This window comes from Diabrotica undecimpunctata, chromosome 1 (genome assembly GCF_040954645.1).
Source record: "Diabrotica undecimpunctata isolate CICGRU chromosome 1, icDiaUnde3, whole genome shotgun sequence".
In the NCBI taxonomy this organism is placed as follows: domain Eukaryota; kingdom Metazoa; phylum Arthropoda; class Insecta; order Coleoptera; family Chrysomelidae; genus Diabrotica; species Diabrotica undecimpunctata.
The window spans coordinates 106374340-106388984 of record NC_092803.1 but is presented as its reverse complement, the minus strand read 5'-3'; the positions used below and the strand labels follow the sequence as shown (position 1 = coordinate 106388984).

The window sequence follows — 14645 nt, the reverse complement described above, 5'->3', positions numbered from 1 at the left end:
ACAGCAATTAAGAGAAAAAACAAGGCCTTGATATTGATTAAAAATGGACCTTCCTCGTTTCTTTTTTAATACAGAGGAAGTTTATTTTTATTTTAATGAAGTTTTCAAAATTCTGTATTATAAGGGTGCCCCAAAAATGGAAACAAAGTGATATTTTTTTACTAATTTTCCCCGCTGTATACTATACACTTATTTTGTAGAGCTCTTATGTCTGATTGTAAATATAACCTGTATGGTTATGAAACTACAAAATAATCGACTCAAAATTATTTCGCGAAAGTACGTCTCTTCAATCTAAAAATATTTAGTGTACACTCATTAACCTCATTATTGAGTTTTAAAAAAGTTTTGTTTTGGGTGAATCACATAACGTATTACAAATAAAGAATGCAGCACGTACAGATGGGATCAGAATTTGACTCATTGAAATTAACAGGGTTTACAATTCGGTTAACTTCGTACACATAAATTTCCATAGCAACCCACATACATTAGTCACTTATAGTGACTGATGTATGTGACTGATAAGTTCGCAAGTGCATTACAAATAGATATCACATCCGTCAAATCAACTTAAAAGTAGCATTAATGAGAGTAGGCCTGAGCTAGAGGGCTGTGGCCAATCGACTAAATGTAGGCCAATCAGCTGTGTCCCGAGTGTATTGTCGGTACCAAGACACTGGTGATTATGTCCGCCGGCAAGGAGGAGGCTGTAAACGAATAACAACGACAATAGATTTCTTGCATCGGAATCGATATTTCACTGGTGCTAATGTCAAAGAAGAGCTTAGAGAGAGATGAGGTGTGGTTACTAGCATTAGGGCAGTCAGAAAGAGACTGAAGGTAGTTAACCTGACACCACAAAGAAGAGCTACGGGTCCCAAGCTACCTGCAGCCCAGAAGTAAAGGTGATTAGAATTTGCTCGCATACGTCTGGATTAGGACGACTATCAATGGAGTCAGGTATTATTCTCCGACGAAAGTAGAATCTGCCTACACGGCAACAAGAGGCATCAAGTCTATACAAGACCAGGAGAGCGACTTGCTCAATGTTATATACGACTGAAACTGTGTTACATGGAGGAGGTTCTTGTATGTTTTGGACAGGCATTTCCATGGATGGGAAAACCTAGTTGGTTTTCGGGCCTGGTGCAGGATGTGGAGAAGATTTAACCGAGGATCGCTACGTCAGAGGCATTTTGGAGAAACATATGGTTCCACAAGCGGGATTTATTAATGATGCCTATATTTTAATGTAAGATAATGCACGATGCCATACCGCACGAGTCACCACCACCTATCTGACTGAGATCGGTATACCTACAAAAAATTTGCCTGCATTGAGTCCGGACTTAAATCCAATAGTGTATGTTTGGGATGAGATCAAACGAAGGGTCCGGGACAGAAATCATGCACCAAGGAGCATAATGGAATTGAGAGCTGCGCTTAATGATGAATGGGAAGCAATGCCTCAAGAATTTATTAGAAAGGTCATTTGATCCATGCGAAATCCATTGGAGAGTGTAATTAGGATTAGGAGTGGTAATATTAAATACTGAAAAATAAATAAATTCATTTTGTACTCGACGATTTCTCTGTTCTTAACGTCTTTATTGGATTCGTTCCAACGATGAATATTTAGGAAACTCTGTTCGTACTGCGTCCTCCAAATAATGCAATAGCAGTTTTGTAAGTTCAATAATAAAGTTATTGTTTGCAGATTACATATTTTTATTTTCATACTTCTTATATTGAAACAGAAACTGTAATCTCAAATCTCGCTTTTCAGTCGATTGTTTTGCACTCAAGTGTATTTACAAATGTCAACTACTATTAGTTGACGAAATTTTACTTGACGTAACGCCAAAAATAAAAAAAAAACGTTTAATTTTTATTACTATTTATTGTAGTCAATTTCCATATAAAAAATATTTAAAAAAATCTTTATGATTTGTTAGTTAACTATACCATTACCAAGGTGGTTATCGATGTTATCGATTGATTGCTCAACCTCGTCTTGTTTGTGACAAAACAAATGCGAAATATATGTTATAACTAATTATAATAAAAAAAAAGCTCGACGCGAATACCAGTGCATTAATCGAACCGCAAAACTCTTAAATATTTTAAAATCTTAATACATTTAAAAGAATTTATGGGGAGGCATTAAATCAAAATAGTTTTAAGCGAAAAATATGGGCAATAAGACAAAATAAAAAGAAAAAAACCATGAAACGTAATATATTTATACGTCATATATTTCCAAGAGAACCTTATAAAATATTTTACTAATTAAATAGCTACTTATAACGTGGAAAAACATTGGAAAGGCCAAAGAATATAAAATCAAAGTAAAGAAACAAGATTTTTGTAGAAACATAAATATGCTTAAATAGACAGATGTTTTGAGTGCAATAAGATGATGTATCGGTTAATAACATTCGCGAAGTTACGCAATATTTGAATAAAAATATTTCACTTTAAATTGAAAAATAGAGGTCAATTAAATGGGCGGCTAATAATCCGGATGAAAAAAATAATAGATAATTTTCTATGAATGTATTTAAAAGATAAATTGAACGAAAAGACTAATTTAACACTTAAATGAATAAGGGAGAAATCAGTAGAGGACATTAATAAATTAAATAATAAACTACTAGGAGTGTCACTGATGACCCTTGATAGGTAAGTAAGAATATAATATAGAACAGATAGTGTGGTGGCAAATTGTATGGTGTCGAAAATTAAACACAGTGGTGGCTATGTTGAACAGTTCAGTTTACTATGTTAGACTAGAAAAAGTGTACAGGTGTAATATTTCAATAATGATTATTATTATTATAAAAAAATGCTATATCTAATATGTTTTATTTTTTTCATTTCTTTCAAATTAATAATGCTAATGATCAATGTGAAAATATGTCAAAAAAACAACTTGGTAGCAGAAGGCTTAATCCAGTTTTCAGCATTGTTCTTTATCGTATTTAAGATACATATATCACACCGATTATATTTATAATCAGAAGAAATAGCTCTAATATAAGTGTGTAATATACATGGTAGGATGTTAACACCTTACAACTTTTATAAACAATTTTTTTCTAACATGTGTAAATATATAAGTTATATTATAACCATTTATAATCAGTAAACCTTTATTTAACACATAAGTTTGGAGACAAAAGTACATATTTATTAATCTATTGATAGAATTCAAAATCGAACCAAGTCCCAAACAGTGTCAAGGATAACAAATATAAGAACGTGGATGGAAAGAGAATAAGATCCATTAAATTTCTGAACAGTTAAAAGATAAAATAAAAAAATTGAAATAACATCCATAAAAAATCTTAATATTAATAAATAGGCATTTTACCAAACAATGTAAATAATAGAAACTTATGAGATCAAACAATAAAAACGTGCATGCAACATCAGCAACAAATGCAACAGATTGAGAAATAACATATAAATTATTTTTAGGACATGATCAGTACCTACCATATAAAGAGTACTGCATGAAATAGACGACAATGGAATATATACCTTTAGGAAAGAAAACATACCAGAAACGTAACAGTTACGGCTAGGGAGAAATTAACTGAAAACAACTTCAAGAATACAGTAATGAGTGATTGTACCAATAGAATAAACGACAGTAAAAAGGGAAAAATTGCAAGGTCAATAAGTGTAAAATCAGGAAGAAAACAATGTATCTATTTGTAATCGAAAATTTAAGTACCAATAATTTAAATCAGCTATTAATGAAAATTTATGCTATAGTCGATTCACTCACATTAGGCATATTATGACAATCATTGTGGGAAGTCTACAAAAAAAAATCTTACCACATATTAATAATAGCTGAAATAAACTTAATGTTGCCTAATTTTTTAATTGAAAAAAAAAAGAATAATTATGAATAACGTGAGAATACACTCATTAATTTCAACTAAAAACATTCTATTTGTAAATACTAATATATTTAAATAACTTAAAAAAATAAATATTAAAACCAATGTTTTAATTGATAGGTTTATTTTGTTGATAAACTGCATGTGAATAATTGTTTACTTTAAGTTATAATTAATATTGGCTATGAGCACGTGTGCTTGGTTGCATAGTAACTTCCAGCCAGTTCCAGTCGAAGTCATAATTTGCCCAACATAGCAAAAAATTAATTACTAAATTTACTAGACAATTGGGACTTAGATCAGTGAACCGGGTATAACACTATAAAGGTGAACATAAAACAAGCACTGTTTTTAATTAACACTGCATTAATTTGTCACGTTAGGATTTGGTAAATATTAGCTTTATCACAAGGATAATGTCGAACTAAAATATTTTATATCGCTAGCAGTTAACTGTAACACTGTTTAAGTAAAATAATCTAATAAACGTGGAAATTTAAAGATCCATTAAGTAATTCAAAAGCGAATTACTAAAAAACAGTGTTTGTTTTAAAATATTTATGTAGTTAAGTTATCAATACATATTCGTAAATAACCAATAAAAGTTAAAATTAACTTATTTCGCATTATTGTTATAAAATATTTAAAATTGTTAGTACAACCACTACCAAAATTATAATTTTTAAAATTAAGCACAACAATTATGTATTAATATGAAGCCACCCACTAAAAAGTGCTGAAGTTTTCTGACAATTTATATAAATATTATAAATATGTGTAACAATCCATAACATCAATGACTCGTATTTAAAAAATATTTATTATATATAACAGCGAATATAAAAGTATTTACTTCGTATATGTTTATTATGTATATGTATACATTTATTACTCAATGTATTTATTTTAGTATTAAGTTCAGCTTGTACTTGGTATTATACTGTAGAAATGTACTAAAAAAAGAAATCGTACATAAGTATTTATTTTAGTAAATATTTTATATTTTTCTACAAACCTTAGTATTTTATTTATTCACTGATGTTAAGGGTCAATTAGTACATCTAACACTATGATAAACTTGCATGATAGCTACGCTTTTCAAAGAATTAAAAGAAATAATGAATAAATAAGATTACTAATTATTCAAAGTCATATTAGTAATATATATTAACAAGTTCTGATAAAAGGATACTTCTTAGATTTTAGACAATATACTTATTTGATATCTGATGCATGAGTTCTTTTAGAAATATCATTACGTTAATCAAAAATGCTATTTTGTTTAGTTTTGGAAAAATAATTTTTAGATCTTAGACAATATAGCACCTATTATATTATACTTGTACATACACATTCTGGTACCTTGATGATAAAAACCACATATAAAATGCATAAAAAAGAAATCATTAGACATAAGTTTAATATTTATTATCGGAAATATCGAAAAATAAAACACCGGGAAAGTCTGGTGTAAAAATCTTGCTGAACAACCATTGAGAGTTTCCATACGATTAGATTACGTTACCCTTATCTGCAGACAGATATGAGAAGGAACAAGAAAACTAAATAAAATTTACAAATAACCTAGTTATTTAGTAGATTTGAATTGATAGAGGATTAACTTTATAAACAGATTTGAAAACTACAAAGAGAAAATTTTATTCATTTGCAAATTTTGTTGCTCCTGCTCTAATATTTATGAGAATATCACTAAATGATATGACACTACATTCCTTAGACGGTCAAGTTGTGATACAGTAAGATTATGATGGCCTGGATTACAAGGCAAGAAAATTATTAGAGAAACAAAACTAAAAGGGTTTAAGAAAATGTAGATTAAATATTTATGTATCGGATGCATCAACAACAATTGGCATTAGAAGAAACGAAACAAAAAATAAGAATTTTCTTAGATTAAAATGAGGAATGTATTTGTAATTAAATCTTTCACAGTTCACAAGATGGACTACTTAACGCGACGAAAATACACTTGGTCGAATAGTCAGTCTCCAAAATGGTGCGTTATGAGACTTCACAACTATCACAACCAAATATATATATTCCGCCTTAAATAGTTTTGGTTTTAAGAAAAACCATTGTTTTGGCGACGTTTCGGGAAAGGTTACACTTGCCGTTTTCAAGTCAGATTAGTTCTGCTTCTTCTTGATGTTCCAGGCGTCAGTTCGTACAAAATATACCAACAACTAAGCTAGTATAAGAGGAAAATAAGGGCAATTAAAAAAAAACAAATAAAGAAGCCATTAAAAATAAATGGTTGGTATGTAGTAGGGACACGTACAACCCACATACAGAAGCAGAATAAGAAGACAAGTCTGGAATGAAAACCAGGACCTAAAAGACGCTGAATCAGCTTAAAGGAAGAAATTCATAAGCAGATGAGAGAAAGGGAGCTATAAGAAGACTAATGAAATTACCGATTCTGGTGGAAATTACAAAAAAAATCAATTTTACAAAAATAATATACTTTAAGAAGACCGGTCCCTTAAACAATTCCAGGATCTTCGTATAGCCTGGAATAATTTTACGATATTTCTTCTAGATCCTGCTAGAACCTGAGGTTGGAAAATGGGTAGATTCTTGTAGATCTGTACAAAGATCTTCCGGCTTTCATAAAGTTGTATAACATAGTAAGCATAATTCAACTATTATTCGCTATTAGTACATATAAGATTTACATATTCGGTTTATTAAAACTAAATTTACTGTAATGTATTTGGTTAAAACACAATACATTGCCGTGTTATAAAAACCAATAATTAGTTATAATTTTTAATGTTTAATTAATTAATTATTAATATTTCGTATTAACTTGCATTTCAAGATTTTGACAGATTTATATTTGCGCATTTGCTACCATTTTGATATTGTTTATGTTCAATAGCAAAACAAAACCTCAACTAATTTTTTGAAAAGTGTATATTTTTTGTAGTTATAATATTCCATAAAGTTTAGTGTTTTATGTGTTAGCAATAACATGTTAATGAGTGATCGGGTGATTGTAACAAATGTTGGCTTTAGATGCTCGTTAAACCATGGTGAAAGAATGAAATCACAAGGTATATTTTATTGACGAGTTATATCATTTGATAAGAACTCTAGATTAAATTAAGAGAAACATTTTTTATTTATAATACAATTGAGAGCTTCACTTGAGATTTATGAGACCAATGTCTCATCGTATTACCCATCCATCGACCGACCAGACTCACATGCGTATACCAATTTAAATTCTATACTAAGACCTTTAAAAATTTTCTAACTGGTGTGAGGTTCGAATTAACTAAGACTATACCACAAACGTGAAGTGAGTGTTGTCAGTCTATTGAGCTTCCAAGCCGTTTTTTTTTGTATCAAAAATTTTGGACGCTGATATTTATTTTTAAATTATTATCATGGTTATTTCGAGCTACGTAATATTTAAAATTTTTAATTGCTTAAAATTACATACTTGTCTATATTGTTTCGATATTTAATAATCACCAAGGATTAGTTAACTAATATTTTATTTTCAGCGATTGTAGGATTTGTTGGATATGATGTTTCATAATCCGTTGTCAGAATATATGGGAACTCTCTCAGAATGCTCATCAGATATTTAAATTCTGGAGGCAGTCGATTGGATACTGACCACAAAATTCTGTGCTTGATGGTTTTCGTTGCTTTTCGTAAAGTGGCCATACAAGAAAGTCTAATTACTCATAGTGCTCTGATATAATGCTTTTGGTCGGAATTTTTAAATCTTCTCGATGTATGAATGAGTTACACATCATTGTTTGTGTTCAATTCTATTTTAAAAACATTACTTTGCCATAAACATTTTTTAAGTAAATTACGCATATTAATCACAGTTCCTATACTACAGTAATAGAAAAAAGTAATTATTAAAGAAAAAACCTATGATAAATAATACAAATTAAGATAACTTGATCTACCCAAATATAAGGAACGAATTAATAAAATAAGTATACTAGATTATTTTACAGTTCAATATTCTCTCTTTCTTCAAACGGGCATTTAAAAACTAGGTATTTCGACAATTTAAAAAGTTTTATATCTTAATATGAATTATATACTTGATATTACAGTAAAAAGCATATAATTGTTACCTATCATATACCGTCTCCACATAGTTAACCATATATATTCCTTATAATTCCCAAAATTTAGCGTCCTTCAGCGTTAGTTAAATCATTAAATATTTGAGCAATTGGTGATCCAACGCTCCATTTTTTTTTTCGTTTTGTAAAGCAAAACCACAATCTTTTAATTATACAACAGTATTCTAAATGGATTTTATCGTATATTTTTATGTTTGATCCTGGTTACCTCGTCTGTTTTTGATAGTTAACTATTAGATTAAGATTGGATTAACCTTTTCTTCATTAATATATCCTTATTATTATATCCTTAGTACATTAGAGTTCTATTATGATCAAGGTTCGAATGTACTTCCATATAATACTGAAAAATTACAGCTAATTTTGTTGCACTTCTAATTTAATATTCTTTACCGATTTTAATTTCGTTCGTCAGAATAATTTCGTGGCTATCTTCATTTTGTTTATATTTAGTCCTGTATTTTCTTTGATTTTAAACACATCATCGTTTGTTTTCTTCTTATTCCACCATTACAATTTTCACCTATGAAACAGGTTATTTAAATACCCATATCTCTCCAACGTCGGTCCTTAAAAGTAGCTGTAACATTTAGTCGCTTTAAATATTGTGTTTATATGAGATTAAGCCAAACTCATTGTAATGACAATTATATAATAGCTGAAAATTTAAAGTTTCGATTTCCATTCCGGAAATCGTTTTCAAAAAGGATTGCATCTATAAAATACCCTGTAAATGCAAAAGTTTCTATGTGGGAGAAACCGCACGACCACTAAGTCTCAGGATAAACGAACATGAAACGTATGTCAAAACCAGGGACTTCGACAAATCACGGATATGCGAACATGCCTGGGACAATGGGACAACGAACACAGAGTACAATGGAAAGATGCATTAATAATCACGAAAGAAGTAGACATGAAAAAAAAAAGAGAAAAATAAAGAAGCAGCCCTCATCCTACTTAAAGAAAAAGTGTAGCAAACCCATCAGCAGAACTATGGATGTTGCCTATAACACCGTGGACAGGTGTGTCCACTTAAATTTTGTGAAATATCCTCGTCAACCCTATGGCGGTTATACACTTTTACAAAAATTTTTAAATGTTATAAATAATCTTTTATGAAAAAGGATATCCGGAGTGGCAAACGAAACGTAAAATTTTCAGCTAATAAGTAATTATCATTACATTCAACTGTGGCTTAATCCCATATAAACACAATATTTAGACATGCCACAAGAAAACAGTATCAGAATCTTATTTAGTCGCCCTGTTTAATTAGAGTTATGTTATTTTTGTGTATTCTTATCGAGGTGTTTTTGGCTGGAATACTGTGTTATGTTATGTTATAATGTGGAAGGCTACTAAACAGTGATTGCTGGTATTGTGCTATAATTCTGCGTACCGATAATATAGTCTTTTGGTTTCAAAAGTTTTCGAAAACTTACTTGTTCCCGTATTTGGTGTACCCGCAATGAAGAATAAAAAATAAAAAAATACATTCAGAAGAAAAAAAGCATTAGTAAAAAAGTATAACTGCATATAGAATATAGAGCTAAAGTGATTACTAAGAATCTATGGTTATAAGCCCTGTAATGTTTTCATAAACAGTTTTATCTTTTAAAAGACAACGTAATAAATATAAAAAACAAAACTAAAGGTATCTTCAAAAAGTAATAAGATATTAAGACCTTTTTAAGGTAATTTTGCATCTCACTATCGCCGCTGCCCATTAAGCTCATGGTAGTATCTATTTGGTTCCACTTTCACCTCTTTGTTTCGTACATGTACGAAACAGAAGAAAAAATAAAAACTGGAAAATATTTCTATCGTCTGAACAAATAAGAACCTCAAACGGTGTCATGAGAGAAAACAATATATCTTACCTTTGGAATCTTCAGCATCAACGACAGTTTCCTCTTTAGGTATCTCCTGCTGCGGAGGGGATGGCTGTGGAGGTTTTGGAGCCGGTCTCCGTTTACGTTGTGGAGGTTTCGGTCGTTCGGGTGGCGGGTCTTGCTTCGGCGGGGGCAGAATAGGTTGCTGAATCACAGCAGGTGGTGTCACTGAGCGAGAATCGTCGCTATGAGTCGGCGAAATCGAACGTGTATCGCTGGAGATTGAACCTGAGCCCATACTCTACAAAGCATAAACAACGAGAATCAATAAGAATGTATGAATTGTATGATTTTATTAAATAAAAAATTATATGTTATAAATTATATGTTATTATACTACATAAACGACAACAATTTTAGATCTTGTTTTGTTGTTTTCAATACTTTAATTACAGGATGCAACACTGTAGTATAAATTATATTATCTTCAAGACGTATACTAGTAGATGCACTACGGCAGTATACATTTTTGTTGTTTTTTTCAAAACATATAGTAGTTTGTATAGTTTTTAAAAATGAAAATGTGCCACGTTATAAGAATATACTCTTGCAATATTTGTTATTGTCCATATTTCTAATATAAGTTGTTAAAGAACATAATAGAAAAATTCAATACATTGTTACATCTTTATCCTAGTGCTGTTATGCAAGATTTCTGATTTACAAATCTGCAGTCATCTGTACAGTCATCTTGTATATTTTGTCTTAATATGTTTTGGATCTTACCCCTGCGTCGGATATTCCCGTCTCTTTTCGGAATTCGTCTTTTTTTTTTTCAACAATAAATCTTACGATTATCTTCTATTTTTTTTTAGTTTAGGCTTCTTTGTTTGGCTCTACATAGTTATTATGGAAATTTTCGAACATAGTTCGAAAATTTGTTGTAGCATCCAGTGATACATCATTGTTGCTCCGTATTAACGAATGTCTTAGTTCTGACGCAGCAGCTACTTCTAAACAATTGTTTGTTTAACTTATGACAAATATTATTTCGGATTGTCCGTGTAACTACCAAGTAAGTATAGCTGACGCAGTAACTATATTTACTTGGATATCTCACCATAGCTGTTATTTTGGTTTGCCACTTTAACTATGAAGTAATTACAATTTATGACATACTTTAATATCCTTCCTTCCATTTACAGCTCATGTCTTATTGATACACCGAAGAGTCACGTAATCATAATAATTCGCGGTTTAGTTCATAATAGTCGATATTTTCAAATATAAAATAAAATATACAAAGATGTTATATAACCTCTGGTTATAAAGTTGACTTTATAATTTGAATTATGGTATATATTTTTTTAGTTTTAGACTTTTTATTTTAGTTTACAAATGAGATTTTAACCTTTACGCCTCCCTCTCCTGCCTTGTGTCAGGCATATGTCCAATGTGCCAAATTTTGCTGAACTTCACTCTCTTCACGTTCGCTACAATAATTCCATTATTGACTACATTACGTTTTTACATTTATTAGTCTTGGCTATATTCCATTTAAGGCACTGTTTTAAAGATAGGTTTTAGAAACTTTTTCCTTATTTCACCAAAATATGTGACAGTTGATATAACAGCAGTCGATATATTGTTATCTTTGAGTTAGAGGAGTTTTACACTGAAATAATTTTCCTTTCTTAATCCTTGCTAGTGTCTTTTAACTCGTCTAAGAATCGTTTTGTACTAGACAATAGTTTACAGGTACTTAAAACTTTGTACTTCGAAATTCATATTTCTTCGAGATTCCAAATTTGGTTTCCTTTATGCTCATAGTATTATGTCTTTTGCTTTTCCCCAGTTTACTATTACACTGCTTGCTTAATTTGATGTCTCTTTCTGTCTTTTAGAAAGTATTGATTACTGAGGAGGATACTTATACCCTCATCATACTCCAGATACTGCAGTAATCTGTTTCACCACTGTTTATCTTAATATTCCTTCAAACATATGTTGAAAAGAATACACGAGAGGAAATTTGGAGAAGACCTGACAAAAAAGCGGGTAATCTTTAATGGCTCCACAATTGTTTCTCCATAATTACGCAAAGAAAGTAAGATTACTTTGAAATCATATACAGCACACTCCATTCCACGGCGAGGTGAACAAAATAACTCTTATGATGTTACCGGACTTCTCCGGGCGGAGAAACGACTGAAGGCTCGGTATTCATTCAGTGACGTACCTGCGAATAGCTAGTCAAGTGCCAGTTTGATCGGCTATTCAATTTATGTCCATCACTGTTTCATTACAAAGATTTACTTAATTACACAAATTTTTACACAAATTCTGAAAAAATGTATATAACCAAAATTTTTATTGTTTACGTCTTTCCAAAGTTGACATGCTTGATCTAGATCTTGTAGGCCAACAGCCCTAGGTAGCTACAACAAATTTTGGGAAGTGGTGTTATTGCTTGTGTATAAATTGTATCACAGTTGTGGCTGAGTAAAGTAAACTCAGCAAAAAAAAAAATGATTTATTTTTGTGTGTATTGTGTGTTGCATGTGTGTTGTATGTTGGATTGTAGATGATGGTTTTGACTTCTTCTTTTATGTCAATACTAAAACATTTACACAAAAATATAACATATAACACACAAAAACAGTCCGAATTTGATATTCCTAGGGTAAAAACACCACCCTCAAAATTTGCTGTAGCCACTAAGGGCTATTGGCCTACAAGATCTAGGTGAAGCATATCAACTATGAAATGGCATAACCAATAGCAAAAACTTTGGTTCCACATTTTTCAGAATTTGCATAAAAACCTTTTTTGAGAGCGATTTCCGGAGTGGAAATCGAAATGTCAAATGTTAGTTAACAAAAATGTTATTTTCATCACAATCACAACCAGTAATTCTGACTTAAACCCATAATAACATATTATTTTACTACCCCAAAAGCACAAAAAAAAACGATTTTAAAAGCTGCACAATGAAACTACTAGGATTTTCTATGCAAATATTGTATTTTGAAGTTTTTGTTATACCTTTACATTCGTACAGTTTTTGAATACGCACGGAGTACCTACTGGTATAATATTAAATATACAGAGAAAACCATAATACCTACAGTTCATTTTCTTAACTCACCGATTTTCCTCTCCTAAATATTAAATTGAATACACCTCCTCCAGTCTTGTTATGCATTTGCTTTCTCTCTTCTTCTTTTCTTAATGCCATAATGTCGCTACTGGAAAATGCTTGAGTAAGACTGTGTGTTCCTTTCCCGACTACGTAAATTTCGGTGATCTGATAATCGCTCAATGTCAACTTGGGATCCAAAGTTTCATTGATGTTTCCTAAAAATCAGAGTGTGTTTAAAACTAAGTAAAGGTAACAGCGATTAGGAAATTTCAATGATTTTTTCGTTTATAATTACGCTTTAATAACGTATCTTATAATGCTCGTACACATATAATAATAATAAAAAAAAATAAAGGATGAATACTTTTACGGTACTGCCCTGATAAAAAACTTGTAAGTTGGTATTGGAAGTTTCACGGCGGCATTCGATATAAATTTATACTAAGTTTAAGGCATTAACACGATTCTCGATTGTTCTAGATGGTTTGAATTGATAGAAGGATTAAGAGACTCAGATATTCGTAAATCAGTTTGGATTTATGCAAGGCAGATTCAGTTCGATCCCCAGCTGGGTGTACAGAAAATAAAAAGGCTAACGCAGCAGTTTAAAATTCTAAATGAATCTGCGGCTTAGACTAGAATATGCTGGTGTCTGATCGGCCTATGGTGGAGCAGTACGGCAAGAGATAAGGGCTTGCGGCTCGGTGATACTCCTCATAGATCCCTACCGGAAGGGCGTACCGCCTAAATACGGTATATATATATATATATATATATATATATATATATATATATATATATGTTTTTTATGGGTTGGAGTCAATAAAAGTTTGGTGGTTGTTCTAATCCACTCCTTCAGAATTCTGACTATGGATTGCCCATAATCGTTTCGGATGTCAACCCATATTTTTCTAGAAGAGTAAGAAAAAATTTTTCTTCATGAAAAAAGTGGAAGGAAGAGAGTAGATGTGGAGAAATAAAATAGAGGTAAAATATTTAATGCTATCGACGATGTAGGAGTAAACTAGAAAGGGCGGTCAATAAATAAATAAACAGAGGAAGACCTAGAAGTTGTTAGAAAAGAAGAAGAGAGAAACACCAGAGAGGCGGGGAAGTTAGAGCTATAAAATTGAAACTGAAATATTGAATTGAAACAGGATTGATTGCTTGTCAACAAATTAATCTAAATCTTTTTTCAAGGGGTAGCAAGTAGCGACCATAAACTGGTTCAAGCAAAGTTAGGCATTAATGGTCATGTTGAGATCAAGAAGAAAAGTAAAAAACCAGAGGTTCGGCATGAAAAACTGAAAAAAAAAGCATTACAAAAACAAAAATATAAAGAAAAAATAGAGAAAATAGTTAAAAAAAAAACGTTAATAGAAGTAGGAAAGGAAATAGTGCGCACCAAATCAAAGGTAGAAATCTACATACCCCTAAAAACTAAAAATTTAATAAATAAAAGAAAGTCTCTCCTAGAATAACGCAAAAGACAAACTATAGAATATAAAGAAATATTCTTCTTCTTAGTGCGCCATCTCCTTTTGAAGGTTTTCGATCCAAATGGCAATTGTAGCTTTGAAAAGTGTTGCACGAAAGATTTCTGTGGATAAGCGGT

The 14645-nt window shown here is 31.0% G+C and overlaps 1 protein-coding gene across 4 annotated transcripts in view; it reads right to left on the bottom strand.

The window, feature by feature from the left end:
• The window catches only part of LOC140451924 (uncharacterized), an 804624-nt gene that overhangs the window by 77692 nt on the left and 712287 nt on the right, over positions 1-14645 (bottom strand). For all 4 annotated transcript variants that reach the window (XM_072545895.1, XM_072545904.1, XM_072545917.1 and 1 more), the window contains 2 exons: positions 13037-13245; positions 9937-10189 (listed from right to left, as the gene is read on the bottom strand). In XM_072545895.1, coding sequence (XP_072401996.1) covers positions 9937-10189; positions 13037-13245 — 462 coding nt within the window. The remainder of the gene's footprint in view (positions 1-9936; positions 10190-13036; positions 13246-14645) is intronic.